This window comes from Prinia subflava, chromosome 19, assembly GCF_021018805.1.
Source record: "Prinia subflava isolate CZ2003 ecotype Zambia chromosome 19, Cam_Psub_1.2, whole genome shotgun sequence".
Lineage (NCBI taxonomy): Eukaryota > Metazoa > Chordata > Aves > Passeriformes > Cisticolidae > Prinia > Prinia subflava.
Genome location: NC_086265.1, coordinates 7,977,097 through 7,998,523, shown reverse-complemented (window position 1 = coordinate 7,998,523; position 21,427 = coordinate 7,977,097). Strand labels below are relative to the sequence as shown.

Genomic DNA, 21,427 nt, shown 5'->3' with positions numbered 1-21,427 from the left:
AAGGAATCCTGAATGTGTGAAGGGTCCAGTTGGACCAGGAGAGAGGTCCACCTACCCAAACCCTCTCTTTCTGTCCATGGCAGGGGAGGGTGGTTTATTTAGGGACCACCATAGCCAGCAGTCTGACACCTCACACCTCCAAGTATCCACAATTATGACCAGGCACCAATTGGAGATGTTAGATGGTTATTCCATGCCTATTCTCTTTTTTAATCCATGTATAGACCTGTTACCCAGCTGGACTAATTTCTTTTTGAACCTGCTGCCTGTTGCCTTTACTGCAGCCTGTGGTAGGGAGTTCCAAACATTCATCACCTGCTGTGGAAAAAGGCCCTGTCTTTGGGCAGTTTGTAATGCCTGATCAGTCTCTGTGTGTGCACCTTCCTTCCAGTCTGACAAATAACAGCTTCGTGTTCATCTCAGCCCTGCCTTTATGGTTTCTTAAGCCTTGATCATATTTTCTCAGCCTCCTCCCCTGCAGGTGGAAGAGCCTCAGCCACTTTAATCTCTCTCACTACATCACTGTTGCACTCTCTTGATCAGCACCTCTGCCCTTCTCTTTACCTTCCCTGGTTCTGTTGTGTTGTCCTGGTGGTGCAGTGATGTCTCCCTCTTGTAAGCACAATGTGAGGGTACCAAGGTTTCCTACAGCAACCACGTTATTCTTATTCTTTCCTCTTCCCTTCAGTTTTCATTAGGTTTTTTGTTCTCTTTCAGATGGCCATTTCATAACAGTAAAGTAGCCAGGCAATTTTTTCTGAAGTTTTCAAGGGTTGGGCTCTTGTGGCTCACTTGTTCCCAAGGTCTGTTTGCATAATTTCTTTTGTAGAAGTGGAACCGTTAAGTTACTTGAAAAAGTGGAAATGTGATAGGAAGTTATCTTTGGCAGAGGCAGACGTAATCATAGTGTCCAATCTTTCGAAGATATTACAGGATAAACACTAAAACCTGCATTCTGGACACTCTGAAGTGTCAAGTAAAATAATGGATACAACCTAGAAACCATACCAAAAGGCAAGTTTAAAAATGCAGAACCATCTTCCAAGCTATGTAACAAATGGCCTGGATTCTGCTGCTGACAGAGGAGTAGGAGGTATAATTGATTAAATTCTGTCTGAAAAGAAATTCCTGCTGCTTCTCCAGGACTGTACAACAGCGTGTCCTGACTTAATAACTGGCACCCAGGTGAGAAGCAGCACTGGGAGCAGGACTGCAGTCCCTGGTCACCCACAAGATGCCCGTGAGTGTTGGCACCAGCAGATCTGCTCTGGATCCAGCCTGGCTCGGGCATTGGAAGGATCCAGGGTGCTGGCAGCAGGTGTGCGAGATGTGCCCAGTCCTGTGTAAACTTCTCAAACACTGCTGTAATAAATGATTTCAACATTAAGTGTCAATTTGTGAGGACAGTTGTACTCAACACCAATTTCTCAAGAGCTGGCAGGGCTGTTGTTAGTTATAGTGTGGGAGGTTTTTTGTCTTGTTAAAGGAAATGTGGATTATCTTGTAATTATCCCAGCTACTTCTGACACTCTCTTACAAGCTGTAAATTCATGGATTAAAATTAGAGACAGTAATTTCAGAATTCCCTGTGGTACTTGTAGTACTCTCTGGTGTTTGGTTGCTCTGTGTCTCAGTGCAGGTATCGATGAGGGACAGAATAATTGTATTTTGGAGAAACAATCTTTAGAGAATATGCAAAGATATCTTGGAAAGTCTTGGAAAATTGTGCAGTCAAATAAAGATGAGCTGAAGATATAAATAGAGTTTTGGCAAATAAAGAAATCAAGATAGTATCTGAAGCAGCTTGTTTTTCATATTTGTAGACATCTGGATAATCAGTTGTAAGAACTCTTCTTCCAAGTTACCATGGTATCAGATTTAGGTATTTCTGCATTTCACAATCACAGAATTTGAACTAGTTCTTTTATCAGATGTCAGCATTTTTAAATCTTCCTCACCAGCATCTCACTTGAGCAGTACATCAAGAATCCTCAGAGGGTCTCTGCAGCTCCTGGTTTCTCACAGCCCAGTCCTGGCTGTGTGTGTAACTTCTCCACCCAGTCAGCACAGGCTCACTTTGCATCTCTGCACTGCTTCCCCACGAGGGTCTGCCTCTTGCAGCTGCCTCTGACTCCATTTTCCTGGAGCAAAATGAATGCAAAAATCTTTACGTATCTAATAGAATAAAGTTACCATGGTCATCAAATACATTTAATAACTATTTACAAACTATTTCATAATATGTATATGAAGTAGGTGAGGATTAAGCTGATTCCTGTAGGTGCTGTATGGCTTATTTCATTAACAAATGTTGATTGAGTTTTGTAGCAATAAGCACTACATCAATGTAAATATTGATTAGCAAATAGCTTATTCAAGGACTAATTTTAAGATTATAATCCTGTGCTTCATAATTAAAAACTTCTGTTGCATTTTTACAAGTTTTTGGAAGCTTGTTGTAATAACCACAACATTTCCTTTTTCAGGTTTGTATGAATATGTAAGTTTATTTTAGAGCTTAGAGCTTTGTTGGTGACTTGTTCTGTAGAACAGGGGTTGGATCAAGTGAGGACAAGAACCCACACTAGGGTGGGGACAGGGGAATTGAGGCCACACATCCAGCAGCCTGCAGTAATTCCTGAGTACACTGGGTCAGTGGAGAAGGTTCTAGGGAGCAGGTCAGGTACCAGTCTGAACACAGATGTCTGCTGGCATTTTAGATTTGGTGTAGTAACTTATGTCCCAGGCCCATGCAGTAACTTCTATCTGCCAGCCCTGCATCCTGGATACCTGCACTGATACCTGAGGACGCCTGCACCGATGCTGGATCCCCTGGATCAGAGCTGGGGAGCAGCTGCACTGAGAGCTGCACTAAGGGGCTGAACAGCACATGGCAAATGACGGGCCTGACTGATACTGACAGGGGATTCTCTCCTCTTCCACAGCACTTTTCTCTCGGAGATCGTGGCAGGGCACTGGAAGCAGTGGGTGAGGCTGGACTGGGCTGCCCAAGGCGAGGTAAGGCCAAGGATGGTTTCATCAGAGACCAGCAGAGCTGAGGATGGTTCTGTGGTCAGACGCCTCTTCAGAAATCACCCTTCCGTCCTCCATCAGAGTATTTGAAGAAACTAAGAAATAAACCTTATGAAGGGCTTTGAAGAGGATAGGGGCTTGTTTGAGAGAGCCTGTAACTACAGGTGGTTGTCTCTTCCACACCGAGGAAGACGGTACCGAATTTGGGGATGCCCAGTAAAGAGAAAACGGCACAGCAACACTTTTAAATCATGACTGGTGATTGAAAGCGCACCACCGACACCTCAGGGCGGCGGGGCCGAGCCGGGCCGAACCGAGCACAGCCGAGCGCAGCCGAACACAGGCGAGCCGGGCCGAATTGGTCCGGTCCGGTCCGGTCCGGTCCGGTCCGGTCCGAGCCGAGCCGAGCCGAGCCGAGCCGAGCCGAGCCGAGCCGAGCCGAGCCGAGCCGAGCCGAGCCGAGCCGAGCCGAGCCGAGCCGAGCCGAGCCGAGCCGAGCCGAGCCGAGCCGAGCCGAGCCGAGCGCACGCCCCGCCCCGCCCGCGCACCGCCCCAGGAAGCGCAGGGTTTAGCGGCCGGCCCGCGCCGCGATGCATTGTGGGGCGCAGCAGCAGAGCCAAGATGGCGGCCAGCAGGAGGCTGATGAAGGTAACAGCGCCGGGCAGGGCCGCCGGGCGGGCGGCCCCGGCTCCCGCGGCTGCCCCTCCGCCCCGGCCCCCTCCGGCGGCGCGGGGCCGCCTCTCCCGCCGCGCTCCGGCGGGGCGGCCTCCTCCGCGCCCCTCGGCGGCGCCCCACGCCCGAGCGGCCGGAGCGGGAGCAGCCGGCACTCGGGCCGCGGCCGTGAGGGGCCGCGCCGCCTCCCCGCCGCCGCCGCCCCGCGCTCCGGCAGCGCCCCGCGGGCCCGGCTGCCGCCCGAGGCTGGGCGGGGGCGCTGGGCGGGCGCCGCGGGCCGCCCCGACCCCCTCGCTCGGGGGGCTCCAGGGTGACTAAGCAAAGAGGAAGGGACGGGGGGAAGGAAACGCCGCCGCCCGGGGCCGGGGCATCCCCGGGGCGGCGGGAGCGCTCGGCGGCCCTGCCGGGGGAGGGCTCGGCGGGGAAGCGCCCTCTCCTCGCTCCCGCCCTGCGGGGGGAGGTTCGCCGCTCCCCCGCGCTCTCCCCGGTGAGGAGCCGTCCCCAGACACCCAGGGATGAAATAATTTCGTTTTTGTTGTTTCGGAGAGTAACCTCTTCCTTGTATGAGTAAGAGGTTTATCATTCAGAAACAGGGTTCTGGGTTCAGAAGTTTCTTCATCCGCTGCGGACGTGGTGATGTTTTTGTCTTCACTCTTATTTGTTCTGAACCGTGGATGTTACTTGGAAATAGAAACTGGGCCTCGGTTGGGCTGTAACCAAGAGCACGTATAGTTTATGGTTAAATACCACTCGGGATTATGTTTCTTGTTATTTTCTTTGAGGAGAAAGGTACTTCCTAGAAGGAAAATAGTAACCATTGCCCCCAAAGCACACAAATTTGTTTTGTGTGCTGTATATAATTGCCAATTAACATCACAAACTGTAAGCAGTGGGGTTTGCCTAGGACACACGTACGTAGTGGCATAAAATTTGTTCATCTGTAAAATGTTGGGGCAGAACCCAGATTTGCATGCAGAGTGCCTGTGGGGAAATCAATGAACTTCACAGGCCAGTCCTGGGAACTGGAGGGGAAAGACCCCGTAACTGTTGAGCAATGTTTCAGCCTTATTAAAAATCCTGCCCCTGTGGGGTGCAGAGCAACCCTGCGCTGCATTTGACAGATACTTGGGGTGATTCTGTTCACTTTAATCGTTTAATACCAGTTTTACAGCTGCCTTCAAGGATGTGGACCCCCAGTAGGGCTGGGATTTCACCAGGACATGTTCCTGGCATGTCCTGAAGTTGCATTTCCTTATGGTGCAGATATATAAATAACCATTATAACTTGAGTATTTTGGAAGAAACCAATAGCTCAGCAGTGCTTCTGTAAGATTTGTTTTGTTGGAGCCTTTAAAAATTAAATAGTAGATAGATTGTGTGCAGTGTCATTCATATATATTAAAAATCAGTAGGCATAAACATTTAATTGTCCTTAAGGATCCTGGTGAGATGGAATTCATTTTTTATTTCGTTTTTGATAGCTCTATATTTTCTCAGGGTTTTAGTATCATAATCACTATGGCTGTTGCTTTATACTCAAATAAGGTTTCTCTTAGTTTCAGACATAAAATTAATTAGTTGTTTACTATTTTTGTAAGGCAGGTTTTCTGCCTGTTCTGAAAAAATACATGAGTTGTTCAGAAGCACATCACTACTGTTCTGGTAGTAATAATATATATTTTCAATCTTTGTTGTTGTTGTTGTTAATTTAAAATAGGAAATAAAAATCTGAAAGGCAAAAAAATTTGTTCTTAATATTTTCAGTGCCTCTTGCTTTTCAGCCCCCTCCTCATTTTCACTATACTTCCAAAAGATTAGTTAGTACTTCAGACTAAAACACACTAAAAAGGAGTTCTGATAATGTGACCTTATTTTCTAGAAAATTGGTGTGGCAGTTGTTTCTTGCAGGGAGTGGTGTGGGAATGAAGGAGACATCGATAACTCACCCATTATATTTTCACTTTTGTTTTTGTTGCCTCACGTCTGTGGGTTGTTGATGCTGTGTGGGTTTTATGCCGCTGAGGAGCTGTGGGATGCTGTGTCCCACACTTGCAGGGGCTGTTAAATCAGCAGTTCCCCGCCTGCTCTGGGAGCCGGGGCAGCCCCAGAGGCTCTGCTTTTGCCATTCATCTCGACAGGAACAAAGTGGAGCTCTCTTCAGAGTAGGGATGATGTCATCGGGATTGCTGCAGCATGATGTGGAGGTCCGGGCTCACATGTGTATCAACCTAATAGCCCTGTTACAGCCCCACAGCCACAGGTCTGCTTTGATTTAAAGTCTTCCACTGGTGAAGTTTCGCAATTGGGAGGAGTCTTTGGGGTGTCTTTGGCAGGGTCTTGGGATGATGAGTGATTATAGCTAAAGGAAATAGGGTTTTCACTGTGTCAGTCAATTACCTTTGAAATAATTTAGAATAAGCATTAACTCCTTTCTTTGAGCAAAATAATCAAGCTTGTCTTTGATAAATGAGACTAAATCTTAAACCTTTTATAGTTATATAAAATTAAGCAATTCCGGTTTCCTTAAGGTCTTGCCAACGTTTTGAAGTGCTGCATTTTTTCTGGACTCAAGTCATGCATCATAGTTATTCATATTAATCACCATGGCTCAAAGAGGCTGGATGCAGTACATCCATAATAACTCACTGTCTGCTGTGGAAAACTGGGAGTCGTGTCCGGTGTCCAGCTGGGAATGGATGCCCTTTTCCTCCTGGGGAAGCCATTTCCATCTTGAGTTCACAAACCTCTGTGTGGAACAAACACTACAAATTTTGCTGTTGTACCATTCAATTTTAAACATGAATTCAAGTTATAAAGACAACAAGATTGGTTTGTTATCTGAGGGTGTGTTTGAGCAAATCACCTTCCCTAGGCCAAAGACCTTTTTTATGGCCTCTTTTTGCTGAGCTTTATCCCATCAAATAGTGCCACCTAACTGAAGTCTCCTCCCCTGATTCACAGCAGCGCCGTGGAGGTGTGTCCTTCCAGGAGCACACCTAGCTTAGCAAAAAGCGTGAAATAAACATGCCTGACATGCCTAATGACTCATATTCCAGTGACATCTGAGGTGGAGGTTGGATCTGTGAGCCACCATTACATCTTTTCAAAGAGCTCCAGTTGTTGAACCCTGGCTTCTTGTGACATGTGAACAGTGAAGATGAAGCAATCTTTGTCAAAGATGTGATGTTGTGGACAGACTTTCAGGGTTAAAACAGGCAAATATGGATTGATTATATTTAGGAGAGGATCTGAGCCTTTTCTTTGAAGGGGGTACTGGGCTTCCTGGCCCTTTCTCATAGCAAGGAAATTGTCTGCAGGTGTGTGATGGGGAACACGGATCTCCTGGAGACCTGCCAGAGGCTTCAAGGAAAGGCTCTGCACAGCTGCCACCTGCAGCGGAGGTTCTCCGTGCTGGATCTGCAGCCAGGTGTGGGAGGGGCACAGGGAAGGCTGTTCCTGTGAGGGGACGCTCGCAGTGTGAGGGGACGCTCGCAGTGTGAGGGGACGCTCGCAGTGTGAGGGGACGCTCGCAGTGTGAGGGGACACTCGCCGTGTGGTGCTGAGCTGCACCTCCCACTGAGTGCCTGGGTGCTGGAGAGGGCTGTGCTGGCCCTTCCGTGGTGACGGCCTGGGACAGAGCTCAGGTGTCTGTAAGATCCATGCCTAGGTTGCCTGGTTTTAGGTGTTCAAAAGCACCTTTAGCGATAGAAAGGATATGTAGACAATTATTCTAATTTTATTGTTTTTACTCTGCTTCCATAGTAGCATAGTCAAACATTTATGCAACTGTTGAACTCCGTGATAAAATACAAACACTGGACCACACCCAGGTAGGTTGCAATCTCCGGGATGCTGTGGTCTTGTAAACACTGTAGTGCTCTCAAATAAAGGGGTTTTAAACAACTCTGATACTTAAAATGTAATTCTAACTTGATCCAAACTTCAGTTCTTAGTAACAAGGGAAATATAGTTTTGAGCAGCTTATGATTGTCCTTAGGCAGATGTGAGAATATCGATGCATTTTCCCTTTTTGAAACTGAGAACTGACAAAAGGATTTTTAATCAAATGAAGATACTTAGCCAAAAAGTAGAATTTCTCAGTCAATAAGATGTGAGTGTACAGGATTGTAATGTTGCAGAGGAAACTTCCTGCTGATTCTTCAAGGAAGTAAATTCTATTTCTGTTTTTGGATTTGTGATGGATTTTTTTGTGTGTGGTAGGATCAGATTTTAAGGTGTTCCCAGAAAGTGAAACTGGCCAGTTCCTGATCAGTGTTTTGGAGCCTGTTTGACTTATAGGCATTTTTTAGAGAATGTATTCATAAACAGATAAATATAAATTGTAATAATGATTTAGAGTTATTTTGGGAGACGAGACTTTCGGTTTTATTTGTGAGTTTAGTAGCATTCTGGGCTTGATGTAGAACTTACTAAAGTCAGTGTGAGCTCTTACACTTATTCCTGTATTCTGGGATTGCCCTCTTACGAGTATTTGCCTTCACTGCATTTTCCTGTCTGGCTTGGGTTGTTAGAGAATCCCAAAACTTGAAAGATGCACAGACAAAACAGTTGAAGGTTTTTAAAAAGACTTTGCTACATTTTAAGGTGATGCCACTTTTCTTCCTGCTTTCAAACATTTAATTTTTTATTTGAACAGCACAAACAATTACACAGTTTTGAAAATGACCAATTTAAACCTTTAATGGTTATATATGAGAAGTAGTATGTACTTTTATACTACCTTCAGCATTATGTGCTTGAAGATCACGTCCCACCTCTGAACCAGTGTTTTCTCCATTTCGTGTGCTGTGTAGAACACTTTGTCTGAACATTTCCAAATTACAAACATCATCTTTCAAGAGAGCCCCATGAACTGAGACATTTTTCAAGTGGATAAACCAATGCAGCAAGGTCACCTGCAAGGTTGATAAAGGAGTGGGGAATGAAGATTGATTGAAATTCTCACTGCAGGCACCTAACCTTTAGTTATACTCCTCCTGTGCTCCTTTAATTATGTTACTTGACAAAATTAAGGGGTGGAGAAGAAGAAAAGGAATTAATCTATTTACTGTCTGCCTAGACTCATAAGTATTACTTTGACATAAATATCTGGACTGTATACTTTTACCCCATGAAGTAGTTTTTGTCCCTTTAGAGTTGCTCAAGCCCATGTTAAATGTATTGTTAGCTTTTAATCTGTGCTGTTGAAGGTATTCAGTGGCTCATTCACTTTTTGAACAGTAGTTTTATACTGCAGTTGTGTCTGTCTCCCTAGCCCTGAGGCAGTTCGAGCTTTATTATGGGTTTTGGCAGTTGCCAGAACTAAAACACCAAAACAGCCTCCCCTCACACCCTCAGACTGTGAATGGTGAGGCTTTACCGCCCCTGAAAGCCCGGCCTGTGCAGGGACACTGCCGTGGTGGGGACAGCAGGGGGGAAAAGCTGTTTGTGAACAACTCCACGGGATTGATTCATCTGGAGTGACAAACACTCCCGCCATAAGAAAACTCATTTCTGGTGTAAATTGCAATCTGAGGCCGCAGTTGAGGTGCGGTCCCTGCTGAGGGCTGGGTGTCCCCGAGCCCTGCAGTGCCGGCCTCACCCCGCCTGTCCCTCACCGCTGGCAGCTCCTCCCGGAGAGGGGCAGAGGACAGCCCGACACACTCCCGTCATTACCGCGGCTTGGGCTTTGGAAACGGCTTCCTGCAAGGGCCTCCCGTGGCAGCTTAAAGAGGAAGATGGCCTGAATAATTCCTGTCTAGTTTAGTGCCTCTGTACTGTTTAATTCCCTCTCTCATATGGTGGACTTGAGAAAAAGTGGGAACAATTTGCATATTTATTTTAACTTTTCATTGATGGCATACAAAGTTTTACAGTTTTATAATGATCTCTGTATGGGATTCTTGCATTTCTTAATTCAGCATAGAATTTTTTAACCTGAATCTAACTATAAAATGTAGGTGTTTGATTTTCCAGCAGTGTGAAGCCACACTTTTCTAATTTGTTTTATTAGCTTAATAACATACCTGAATTATAGAGTCACAGTCCTTCCTTTTTTGCATGTGGACAATTGTTGTCTGGGCCAGCAGCAGTGCAATGCTGTTGTCTGAACCTGGGACAAAAGCTGCTGCATGGGAGCTGCAGTCCCACTGGGCATAATGGAGATTTGTCATGTGCAGAACGTTTTTACTGTAGTAATAGAAAATAGTCTAAGCCCGTTTTCCTTGCCTTGTTTTAGAGTGAAGGCACGATGCACATTTATTCATGCTTAAATACTTACTGCTTAATTTAGCTTATTTTGTTCCCAGTGTTTGATGTGTTACATCTAGAGTAGAGTGGAATTTATTCTTTCACGTGCTGTGGAGTTCTGTTTGCCAGGACTTGCAGTTCTGTGTGTGATGGGAGTGAGCAGCAAAGCTCATCCAGAGCAGGCTCCTCTCCTGACCCTGGGCAGAGTCAGCCCGGCTCTCCCTGAGCTGCTGCTTTGTGCAGGAGCACTCGAGGCCCTGTGGGGATCTGCACTGAGTGATGGTAAAGCACCTCTTAGAGCTGCCGTCAGAAAGGTTATTTTCTTTGGAATATTTTGGTTTGCTCTCTATCCCTATAAATACGTTTCGTGGGATTATTTTGGGGGGGGGGGGGGTTTATGTTTTTCTGTTCTAAGGAAATAGGATAATCCTCTTAGCTCTTAAAAAAACCACTCTAACTGTCTGTGACATTGCATAAATCGAGCAGCAGTGGAATTTGGGGATTATTCCATGGGTCTAGACTAAAAAGTCAGTGTTAGTGTCATGGAGACAGTGTTAGATCAATTCAGTACCCAAGCCTCCAAGGTTAAACTTCTGTGTTCGGAGTGTGCTCTTGCTTTAGGAGGTGCAGAGGGTAGGAATATAAATGTTCATTTGCTGATATGTGGCTCTTGTGATCTTCGTTTCACATGCATTTGGAATTCTCGTTTTCCCTTTGGGTTTGAATTTTATCATGATGCTGAATTTATTTATGCAAGAGGTTACTGGAAGTATTAAATCTGCCAGTCAAGAGCAGAAAGGTTTGGTCCAAGATGAACATAGAGTTATTTTAGAAAACAAACCATGGACAGTACAGCACTTGTAGCAGGAAAACGGATCTCTTTTGTTTTTCATTGTGTAGTTGCCTTTGCTTGTAATTGCTGGGTTTATCATAATTATATCCAACCTAATTTTGCAAGATGCCCTGCACCCAGTGCAGAGCTGAGCACTGGCAGAGCCCCCCCAGTGCTGCTGTATAAGCAATATTTTTCCTAACCTATGCAGCCACCAGGCATGTGCTGCAGATTTGAAAGCACTGGGAAACTTTTATGTTTCTCTGTGGATGAGTTTTGAATTCGTATTTGATTAAATTCTCTTTAAAGATAACGTGGCGGAGTTCAGCCACAAAGAACTGTAATTGTTGTGGGGTAAATGAAAGTGGAACCTTGAGGTGTTTCTTCTTAGGTCTTATGAAATACTCCAGGAAACAGACCCTGCAGTAGGGCTTATCCATCATTTTAAATATAAAAATGCTGAAATACTTGTTTGTTGATACCTGGTTCACTAACTGATTAAAAATAGTTTGACTGGTGCAGAGAGATAACCTTGCTCAAGACTGCCACAGCTTACAGAGAGGAATCCTGATGTGTACTGTGAGCTTTGAGGTACTAAACAGAGAGGAAGCTGAATCTTTTCAAGTTACTGCTCTAAACAAGGCTTGTTTGGCTTAGATTGATATTTTTCTGGGTTTGGATCAATTTAAGCTGTTCATGCAGGAATTTGTTCATTTGCAGTTGAAATAATTGGCCTGTTCAGTGGTTTTATCCCTGGTTTAAACTGTTATGAAATCGTTCTTCCAAATCACTGTTCTCCTCCACACAAATCCTATAAGATGCATTTTATTTCTGCACCTCAGAGTATTATCAATAGTGTGTGACCAAAGGCACTGATTTACATTTGAGATAGAAAAACATTTTTAGATGTAGTTTTTTTAATACTTCTGCTTCATTGTGTCCATAATGATGTTAATAACAAGACATGTTGTGTTTTCCTCACATATCAGAAAATAAGGATTTTAATATTTTATCTCAAAGAATTTTACTTTTTACAGGTACAAGATTTTATTATTTATGTGGGTTGCCACCCCTAGAGACCTACATTGACCCTTAAGCATTTTGAAAAATAAATGTGAGCATCTTGCTTAATACAGTTGTTATCTTACACGTAACACTTTGCTTTGCTTTTCAGGAGCTTGAAGAAATTCGCAAATGTGGAATGAAAAACTTCCGTAATATCCAGGTTGATGAAGCTAATTTATTGACCTGGCAAGGGCTTATTGTTCCTGTGAGTATAGACTACTCCTTATGAGCTTTAAAATAAAACGAGGATCATTTGTGTCTCATAAATCCACAGCTCAGTATTGCTGCTGGTGACCATGAAATAATTTGTTATTGTAGCCTGGGCTGACACATGGCTGGAGCTCCGTGGTACCGGGCTGCTGGGAGAGCTGTTGGAAAGGGGAAGCAAGTGAAGTTTGTTTTTGCATTGAGCCTAAAGTAAAAAATCTACATGATCATAGGGAAAAGAAAGGAAATATTAAATACTTTTACTCCTTAATATGTGTTTTTTTAATTTACTAGATTTATTACGAGGATAAAACTGATTATTGGGAAAAATTTGATGCAAGGAAAAGTGAACTCTTTAAAAGAAAGTAGTATCTTTATTTAGGCTTTAGTTGGTGCCAAAACAAACCTATTCCACTTAATTTTTTTAAAAGCATTACAGTCTTCTTAGGGAATGTTTAATGGAAGTAGATAACCATTTTATTAGTCAAACAGAGAGGGATGTGTTACTAAGGGCAAAGCGGGAAATGTGATGTGTTGGTTTCTTGATTGAAAGTCACTTGGCTTTTCACCTGGTGTGTTTCCCACTCTGTGGCCCACAGCAGTGGGAAATGGCTGCCGTGGTTCCAGGAGCTATTTTTAGTGTGCAGCAGTCGGGGCTGGGCCGTGAGGGAGGCACTTGTGGTTTTCTGTGGGTGCTCACAGCAGCCTCCCCAGCCCTGTGAGTCTCTGTGTTACATGAGTAAGGCTTGGAGCCATCTCCGCAGCAGCGCCTCTGCCTCCTTAGTCAGAGGCTGCTCCAGAGCTCACACGGCTCAGGCTGAGGCAATGCCTGGGCCTTACTCTTCAAATCCTGTGGAATATGTGGAGTTTGCTGCTCACTTAGTGCCTGCAAGGGATTCCTTGGAGTCACTGACACTGCTCCTGCAAACAAAGCAAGCGGATCTGACACTGCAGTGTGACAGAGCTGAGAACAACCTGCTTTAATCAGCCACTTTGTGGTTCGTGTGTAACAGTTTAGTGCTTTGATAATACTTTGAAGCAGTATAAGCTTGGTAAATATGACTGATAAAGCAAAACACAAAAATACTTGTTTATTCCTGTTAAGATTAGGAATGTGCAGTGTACAGCAGCTATTTTTAACAGTTTCTGCTCAGCAGAGGATGAGCATGGGGTTTGTTTTGCAAAGCTTTGCAGCATCACAAGTGTTTAAATGTTGGTGCAGTGAACTGTGCTCCAGACCTGCCTTTTGGGTTGTTAAATGTCCTGTTACAGGGGAAATAGCCTCAAATTCACTGTTGGTGTAGTTAAGGGAGAGTTTTGTTATGAAATTACATTTCCTGTAGTAATTTCAAATGTGTTGTTTGTGTTCAAAAAGTAGTATGAGTTTTTATTCTGAGGTTATGCTATAGAGGTTTTGGTGTTACTGTCTTTCTAGCTATTTTTGGTACCAGAGTTGATGGCTTAAAAATGGAGTACATGAGCTCGTTGAAAGTTAAACATTTTCTCTTTGTTTTTGCTTCACGTGCTGTTTCCATTTTAGCAAATGTTCTTGCTTAGGGCTTAAAGACACAGACTTCAGTAGGACTAACTAAATGCTATAACTGGGCATTTCTTGGTCAGCTGCTTAATGAAGGTGTGAGAGATAATGCTTATTATTTTTAATGTAGTGTTCATACAGAATTACTGTGAAAGATCATGTAAAGGCGAGCTGTAAAGCTTTAAAAGCTCTTGTTTGTAACATATTTTGTTCTTCAGAACAAATGTTAGTTTTTAAGGGTGTTCACTCAATTGAGAAGCAAATTGAAGATACCTGGTCAACTTCTTTTCCTGTTCTGAATTGTAGAATGAAGGAGTTAGTGTCCTGTGGGTGGCCAAGGTAAACTGTTGGTTTGATTTCAGCATCAAAACAAGACTGTGTAGCCCGGGCTCCTTGTTCGTGTGAGAGGCACAGTGAAGGAAGGGGGTGTTTTCAAGGCAGGTCACTGCTCGTGTCAGCTCACTGAACATCCTCACAAATCACAGCCTGTGATGGAGGAAAGAACAATTGAGCTGTGGGGGGAGAGGGCAGTGGCTGCCTAAGTTGTCACCACCACACCAGTTACTAGTTCAGCTTCCAAAGCTTTTAGGATTGCTTGGGTAAAAAGTGATTTTAAAGCTGCTGTGGCTGCCTCTCCCCCAGCAGAAACCGCTGTATTTCTTACAGACACACGGCCAGATTCTCCACGTGGATGAGCCTAAAATTAAATGTTTTCTGTTGACAGATATTTTAATAGAACACTCCCCACCCCCAAGTATTGGTAAATTGTGGAGTGGAATTGATTGCAGGGAAGGGTCTGGTTGCTATTGAAGAATGTGTGTGATTGTACTTTGCACCAACTGGAAACTCTCATCCTTTAATTCTAGTTCCCAAAGTGTCTGGAAAGGCTTCATTCCATAGTTACTGTTTTCAGTGTAGAATGATATTTTCATAGGCTTTAAATGCAGCAATAGTTTATTTTTGTTCTGCCTGTCTTGTGCAGTATCTGAAGCATCAGTATCAATAGTCTAACAGGTTTTTCTTAGTGAAATTCTTTGTTGGGCATTGTTTTTTCTGTTTCAGCATGAAGAACTGCTTTGCTCACTTCACAGTTCTCTCATCCTGCTCCTTCAAAACTGATCTGATAAAAGTGGGTGCTAAAACTGCACACAAATTCAGAATGTTCTCATCAGCAAACACAGTGAATATCTATCTTTAGTACCAATGAATGCTCAGCAGATTTTTGTAGAGTCAGCACAAAAACATTCTCGAAACGTTTAGGGAGATCTAGCAAACCAAATTGCGTTGCTGTTGATGCCACCATGTTGTGAGACACACAAAATAACGCTTCAGAAACCCATTTCCCTTGTCAGGCTTGTGTTTGTGTCTTGGAAAGGGTTCACTGTGTTTTTTGAAAACACAAAGCTGGGAATAAAACTACTTACCAGAGAGGGCCTTGAGTTGGAGGTAAATGGAGCTGGACGCTTTCTTACCCACAGAAATGTCAGCAGCTGCAGGACAATAACAACCTGCTTTTTCCAGGGTGGATGCAAATGTGTGCAGGTTGTGTTGCCTCTCACATAGGTTTTGATGTTTCTTGCCACATAAACCCGGCAGTAGTGTTGGTAGAAAATGCCTTTCAAAGAGGTCATCCAAGAGATCAGAAACATGCAGGTCTGTACCGTGCTGCTTTTCACTTGTATCCATTAGCATGTGCCACATTCCTGACATTCTGCCTTCTTGTTGCAGGACAATCCTCCATATGATAAAGGAGCCTTCAGAATTGAAATCAACTTCCCAGCAGAATATCCATTCAAACCTCCTAAGATTACATTTAAAACAAAGATCTATCACCCTAACATCGATGAAAAGGGGCAGGTTTGTCTGCCAGTAATTAGTGCTGAAAACTGGAAGCCAGCAACCAAAACTGACCAAGGTAGGACTCCGTGTGGAGAAAGAGCTGGGTATGGAGAAACTTTGTAGAGTGTTTGAATTTAAAGCTAATGATGTTTCACATGTCAGCTTCCCAGTGCTCTGAGGGTGTATTCACTGTAAGGTTTGTGTCATGAATCACGTGGTGAGCACAGAGCACAACCCTTGTGGAATCTCATTTTGTTACTGGAATGGGAGGTACTGGCACTGAAGTGGCATTTCCACCTCCAGGAAACCACCAAACCCTTCGTGACTAAGGAGTTTATTAAGGAAGTGTCCTCAGCATACTTCACAATTTTGCTGGTAGTTTGTGTGGAGGTTATTCTGGGTTTCTTTTTAAACAATGACTTTAGAATCCAAAGGTGTTCAGTAAATTCCTGGATGTTTGAAAGAAAGGGTCAAAACCCTCAAAGCTTTCTATATTTTATAATCTGCCATGTGGTTCAGTGATTTGAACATATGGCTTGAAATATCACAGGAGTCTTAAACAAAATCTGAAATAATACAGATTAACTTGAAGTTCTTAAAAGATCATTGCTGTCAGGCTTGCTGTGTAGAGTGTCTTTGATAAGAATCTAAATATTGTAGGGAAAAAAGTTTTGTAGGGTTCTGTGGTAGACTTAAGTGTAATATAAGTAGAGGTTTTTTTCCTGTTGTTGCTTGCATGAGCTGTTGGAGTGAGAATTTTGTGTTGTCTGGCAGGTAATGATTAGTTGGGTATTAAGCTTTTGTTATTATACATACAGAAAGCAAACATCCTTGCAAAAAAAAGCTTAATTTTTTTAGAGTATTAATTCAAATGAGTAGCAGTTTAGGGCAGTGCTGGATCTTCAGTGACACTGAAGTATCTTCTTCCATAGGAGAAAATACTTCTCTCTCCCAGGCTCTTCTTTAAGATTATTTTCACATGATCTGTGTTCCTGATAGGAAACCATGCTGTACTTAAGATTTCTTTTTTCTGTGTGCCCCTGCATGCTAAAGAAAGTACTTCAGTTGTGTGATCCTGCCCAAAGACAAAACAGGAAAATTCCTGTAGTTGTTTTAGAAGAGATGAAGCAGCTGAATATTGGTGAAAACGGAGGTGGCAGCAAAAAGAACCTGTGAAACAGGACGGCCAAGATCTTAGATTAGTTGTAGATTTATCCCTGATTATCCAGCACAAAGATCCTGGGGAGAGAGGAGATGGAAAGAAGGTGTGGAAGGTTCCTGTTCTGTTGCACACCTGAGCAGCTGCATTGGTGCTCTCAGCCCCTGCTCGTGAACTAAAGGACTCACGTGTCTCTACCAGCTTGAAAAACAAGCTGCCATTAGCTGGAACTACTGAAACCACTGTGCATGCAGAACATGGTCAGTGTCTCCCTGAGAAGCAGCAATTCCCTTTATCTGAGAGAGTGAATAAAAACTGTGCTAAAATCAGAATTTGGAACCAATCCTGGGTGTCAAAATACTGCAAATCTCTCAAGGTCTGCTGTGTTGTGAGGTTTTGTTTGTCTTAACTCTTTCTTCAAGAAGTTGTTTTAGTGTCAACATCTGTTGTTACTGCATGGATGTATAAACCTGTGACAGTGTTACTAAAACCCTGCTTAAATGTCTGTTCCTTTTTCTTCAAATTTCTTCTGCACTGAAAAATCACTCTCAGCTCTTCTCAATGAAATGATGTGACATCATTAGTACAGCATCAAAGTGATTGGTTTTGTTCATGCAACTGTCAAAAAAGTGAACAGATTAAGTTAATCATAAATCATTAATGTACCTTTCGCATCCCAAATGTGCATCTTACTGCTGCACTGTCTGTTAATTTATGCTGAATATAAAAACAACTGTTATGGCAGGATAGTTTTCAAGTGCTGTGGGTATTGAGGCAGCTCCTGGTCTGCCAGGCTTGTTACTGTTGTTAAGGTTATTGAACAGACCTTTTCCCTGCAGTGTTTTTTGCATGCTTTGCTCTGGGAGAGGGGATTGGCACTCATTGGTTTCAGCCATGTGGTGGCAGTTGTTGTAAGGCCAGGACTGTGAGTTTCTGTGAAGGAAGCTGGTATCAATTCTGCGGTGCTGAGATAGTTTGTTGCAGTTTAAACTTGGATTTGTAGTAAGAGATGTTCGCGTTTAGCAGTTTAGAGACAAACATCAGATTTGAGTGTGGCTTTGAGTATTTGTTTTGAGATTTGTTCATGGGTGGAAAAGACTGAGATCAGTGCCCCAAATGAAGCCACTCTGGTGTTGCAGCATCTGCAGGAGTGACCATCCCTGTATGAGCTTGCACTCCTGCCCAGGAACACTGACACCTTTGGGCAGTGAACCCTGACCCTTGAGAGCTGCCAATGGCTCTGAGGATGTGTGTGAGGAAAATGTAGCAGTAAATGGCTCTGTGGGGTGTGAGGGTTGCTGTGTGAATGTCAGGAGCATTTCCATTTCCTGAAGAGTGACTTCTCTTCAGAAGGTGACAGGGCCATTGGTGACATTGCTGTGAGCATCCTGCCACCCTCACCCCGTTGTTTGCCCAGTACGTCTCTACTGGGGGCTGCCCTGGGCAGTTGAGAGTAAGGGGAAAACTTGCCTGCTGTTCATAGGAGAAGTGAGAATGACAGGGAAATAAAACTGGAAAAAAGAGTTTCCAGAAGAGGCTCAGTCACAGCTGTGTCACTGTGACAGGTGTTGGGAAATCCTTCATGGTGCAAATTCCATCTTTACCCAATCCCTCAGTGAACCTGGCTGAGAACTTGGATTCGTTCTCGGCCATAGGAGAGGATTTGAGATGGGATGCCAATTACGTGGGAAATAATTTGTAGTGCACTTTGGTCTCTATTCATGTTGATTTTGTTTACAAATACGATTTTCTGGTGTTCATTCATGGTCATTGAACTAAATCTTGGCATATCACTGCAGCTTACTCACGCCCTGCGCTTGAAAAGGGCTGAGATTTATGGGGATGTATTTAAATGCAGTTAAAGCTCTTTTCTTACAGGGGAATTCTGCTTACATTTTGATTTTGCAAAATTAACCATCTAAGTCTCTGACGGTATTTATACTTCTCTTGACAGTAATCCAGTCCCTCATAGCACTGGTGAATGATCCACAGCCCGAGCACCCCCTCCGGGCTGACCTAGCTGAAGAATACTCTAAGGACCGTAAAAAATTCTGTAAGAACGCTGAAGAGTTTACAAAGAAATATGGTGAAAAGCGACCAGTGGACTAAAATCTGACACAAGTGCTGTCAGCAACCTATGATAGAAGATCGGAGCAGTGCATTTGAGACACCCCGTAAAGCAGGACTCTATGGAAAATTGACAAGTGCCACCTTTCGGTGTGAACTTGTGGCTGTTACTAACTTTCTACAGTTTTCTTAATCAAAAGTGGGCTAGGTAACCTGTAAAGAAAGGATTAAAATTTAAGATGTTCTAGTTCTGCTTTCTTTGTTTAAAAATCACTGCTTCAATATACTTTAAAGTATGCTGTTTTCTTTTTCTTGTCAGAATTTATCAAAAATATCTTAGACTTATATTCTGCCCTTAAATTGAAAAGGTTGTGGCTGTCATTTCTTATTTTTCCTTGCAGTTCCCACTATCTTGAGTTCTTTCATTGAATTTTAACCCCCACCTCAAAGTGATGTCTTAGGAAAAATATCCCAGTTCCAGCAGAAAATGATTGAGTGAGTGGCAGTTTCTTTTACTTTTCTTTCTAAATGTTGCACTGTGCTTTGTGGGACTTGTTGCAAGTTCCCCTGAACTTCAGTTTGTAACATAATAAACAAAATCCAACCCCACAAAACCAATCAGAAATAATGTCTGGGTCTGATGTAAATCTGGCCAATGTCTATTAAACGGGGAAACCCAAGTTCTTGTGTGCGTCATTGAATTAGAATATGGCTTACGTTCTGCTCTTGGAAAATTTTGGGAAAAAAAATCCATAGCAAACAAGTAATGGAATGTGATTGCAAACTCCCTTTGCTTCTGTCTTTAAACATATGCAGAGTAGCAGGAAATGTGCACAGAACAACATTGCATCCAATCCAGGAGAGTTCCAGAAACTGGGGACCAAGAGTACTAAAGTGACAAACTGTCTTCTGAGTTTCAAATCACTATTTTGGAAACGTTAATTCTGAACTCAGTAACTAAATCTGACAGCACTGCTGTCCCCTCTGCAGGTTTCCCCTCAGGATGCATCAGGAGCATCAGTGTTTGTGGGCTGGCCCTTGAGCCGGCGAGGCCAGGCCTGGGCAGTGAGGGGCACAGGCAGAGGGTGCTTGGCTGCTGTTCAGCACAGGGCAGGGATTGGCGAGTGCTCAGTGGCACTGGAGCTGTGTCGGGCACAGCCGCTCTGGGCCGCCCCGGGGCTCTCCTGCTGAAGGAAAGGAGCCCTTTCTGTTCAGAGCTGAGCATCCTCTGCCGTGCCTCTGCTGCTTCTGCTGCCTTTCCTCCCCAGCCCAGAGCGCGATTCTGGCTCCACAGTCAAACTGCCACACAGTCAACCTGCTGGCTCCCCCTCTGCAGCTGGGCTCTGCTGCTGAGCCAATGGATGATTTCCAGAAATCCATTGCTATCTGCGAGCACATATCAGTTCTATGTGCGGGAAGCTGAGTTAAAAAACCCTGACACCTAGGTGGTTGCCGCTACTCCTAAATTCAGTTTTAATACAGCCTCTGCCTTTGCAACCTTTCAGAACTAGTGTGTCAAGCAGTAGATCTCTCTTGGTTTTAATGTCTTGTGTATTTGCTATGTCCTCATTCGTCCCTCTCCTCTGGCTTTCATTTCCAATTTAGTGTAAACAATGACAGCCCAGTACCTCACCTCTGTTGAAAGTAAATTTTTTTATAAGTTAGGGAGCTAAGAAATTTTATGTTTAAGTGTTCTTAGACAGATTCTTTGGCAGGTAAATAAAGTTAAACCACATTCACCTTATTTACGGAAACTTGCATTTCCTAAGTGTTTTCAGGCTTGTGAGAGCACTATTACCAAATTTCACATCTTTGTGTCTTCATTTGCAGAAAGTTGGTACTGATTTTGTTTCGTTCACGCTCACTCAGATCCATAATAAAATAATGCCAAATTATCTGTCAAACCGAAGTGTGTAACTTCTGCATCACCTGAGTCACTGTACCTTTGATCATGTCTGTTGGCATGGAAACCTACCATTCTCTAAATTTTATTTGAAACGAAACTGTAGCACTAGTCTGCTGCCCTCCTTGCTACTCAATAGTTACTCTGTGGTTGTAAAGCCTCTCAGGTCAAAGACTGCGTCTGTCTGCCCGGCTGCGCTCGGATGCCGCGGAAGGGACGGAAGGACCTCGGGCCGGGCGGCCGCTCCCAGCCGGCTGCAGAGCTCACAGACAGATCCCGCTATCAGCTCTCTTGGTGTGTTCTTCGTAGTCCCATTGCTAACTGAGACCTGTAAACAAAATGCTGGCGTGTCTGGGGCACCCTCTGAACAAAGGGATCCGGCACCTGTGTGGCTGAAGGCTGAGGAGGAGAAATCCAAGTGCAAAGTCCTATGATAACTCAGGAAATCAAGCTCTTGTTCTCTCTGGTTCCCTAAGCCATGCTGAATTCTAAACGTGCAGTTGAACATCCACAATGAAAGCAGCGCACTGGTGAAACTACACCCAGGAGTACTGGTATAGGCTTTCTGCAAGTCCATTCTGCTACCCTAATAAAAATTGCTCTCAAAGGCTTTGTGGCATGGTTTTATTTTCACAGACGTCTGGGATTTAACTGGGATTGTAGTAGTGTTTTAATTTGAACTTGGGTTGTCTTTAAAGCTTTCACAGAATTACTGAGAAATTTCCTTATCTCCCTCTATTTTATGCAATTGAAAGGCTCCCTGTTGAGTAGTCTTTTAGTAGTTCATTATTCATTTCTCTGATTAAATGCAAATTTGGGGGTTAATGATCTTCATTTAAAAAAAAGGAATTTACAAAATCAATT

At 43.8% G+C, this 21,427-nt stretch overlaps 1 protein-coding gene across 1 annotated transcript; it reads left to right on the top strand.

Moving 5' to 3' along the window:
* Positions 1-3,611: 3,611 nt before the first annotated feature.
* Positions 3,612-21,170, top strand: UBE2L3 (ubiquitin conjugating enzyme E2 L3). The gene is made up of 4 exons (XM_063416417.1): positions 3,612-3,681; positions 11,961-12,056; positions 15,324-15,510; positions 18,548-21,170. Exons 1-4 carry the CDS (start codon positions 3,655-3,657, stop codon positions 18,700-18,702), a joined length of 465 nt encoding a protein of 154 aa, XP_063272487.1. The 5' UTR covers positions 3,612-3,654; the 3' UTR covers positions 18,703-21,170.
* The last annotated feature ends 257 nt before the right edge of the window (positions 21,171-21,427 follow it).

Excerpts from the sequence above, each read along its gene's own strand:
- UBE2L3 (XM_063416417.1), top strand. The coding sequence starts at position 3,655 with ATGGCGGCCAGCAGGAGGCTGATGAAG. Across the intron at positions 3,682-11,960 it reads CCAGCAGGAGGCTGATGAAG|GAGCTTGAAGAAATTCGCAA; the intron begins GTAACAGCGCCG and ends TTTGCTTTTCAG. Across the intron at positions 15,511-18,547 it reads AGCAACCAAAACTGACCAAG|TAATCCAGTCCCTCATAGCA; the intron begins GTAGGACTCCGT and ends TTCTCTTGACAG.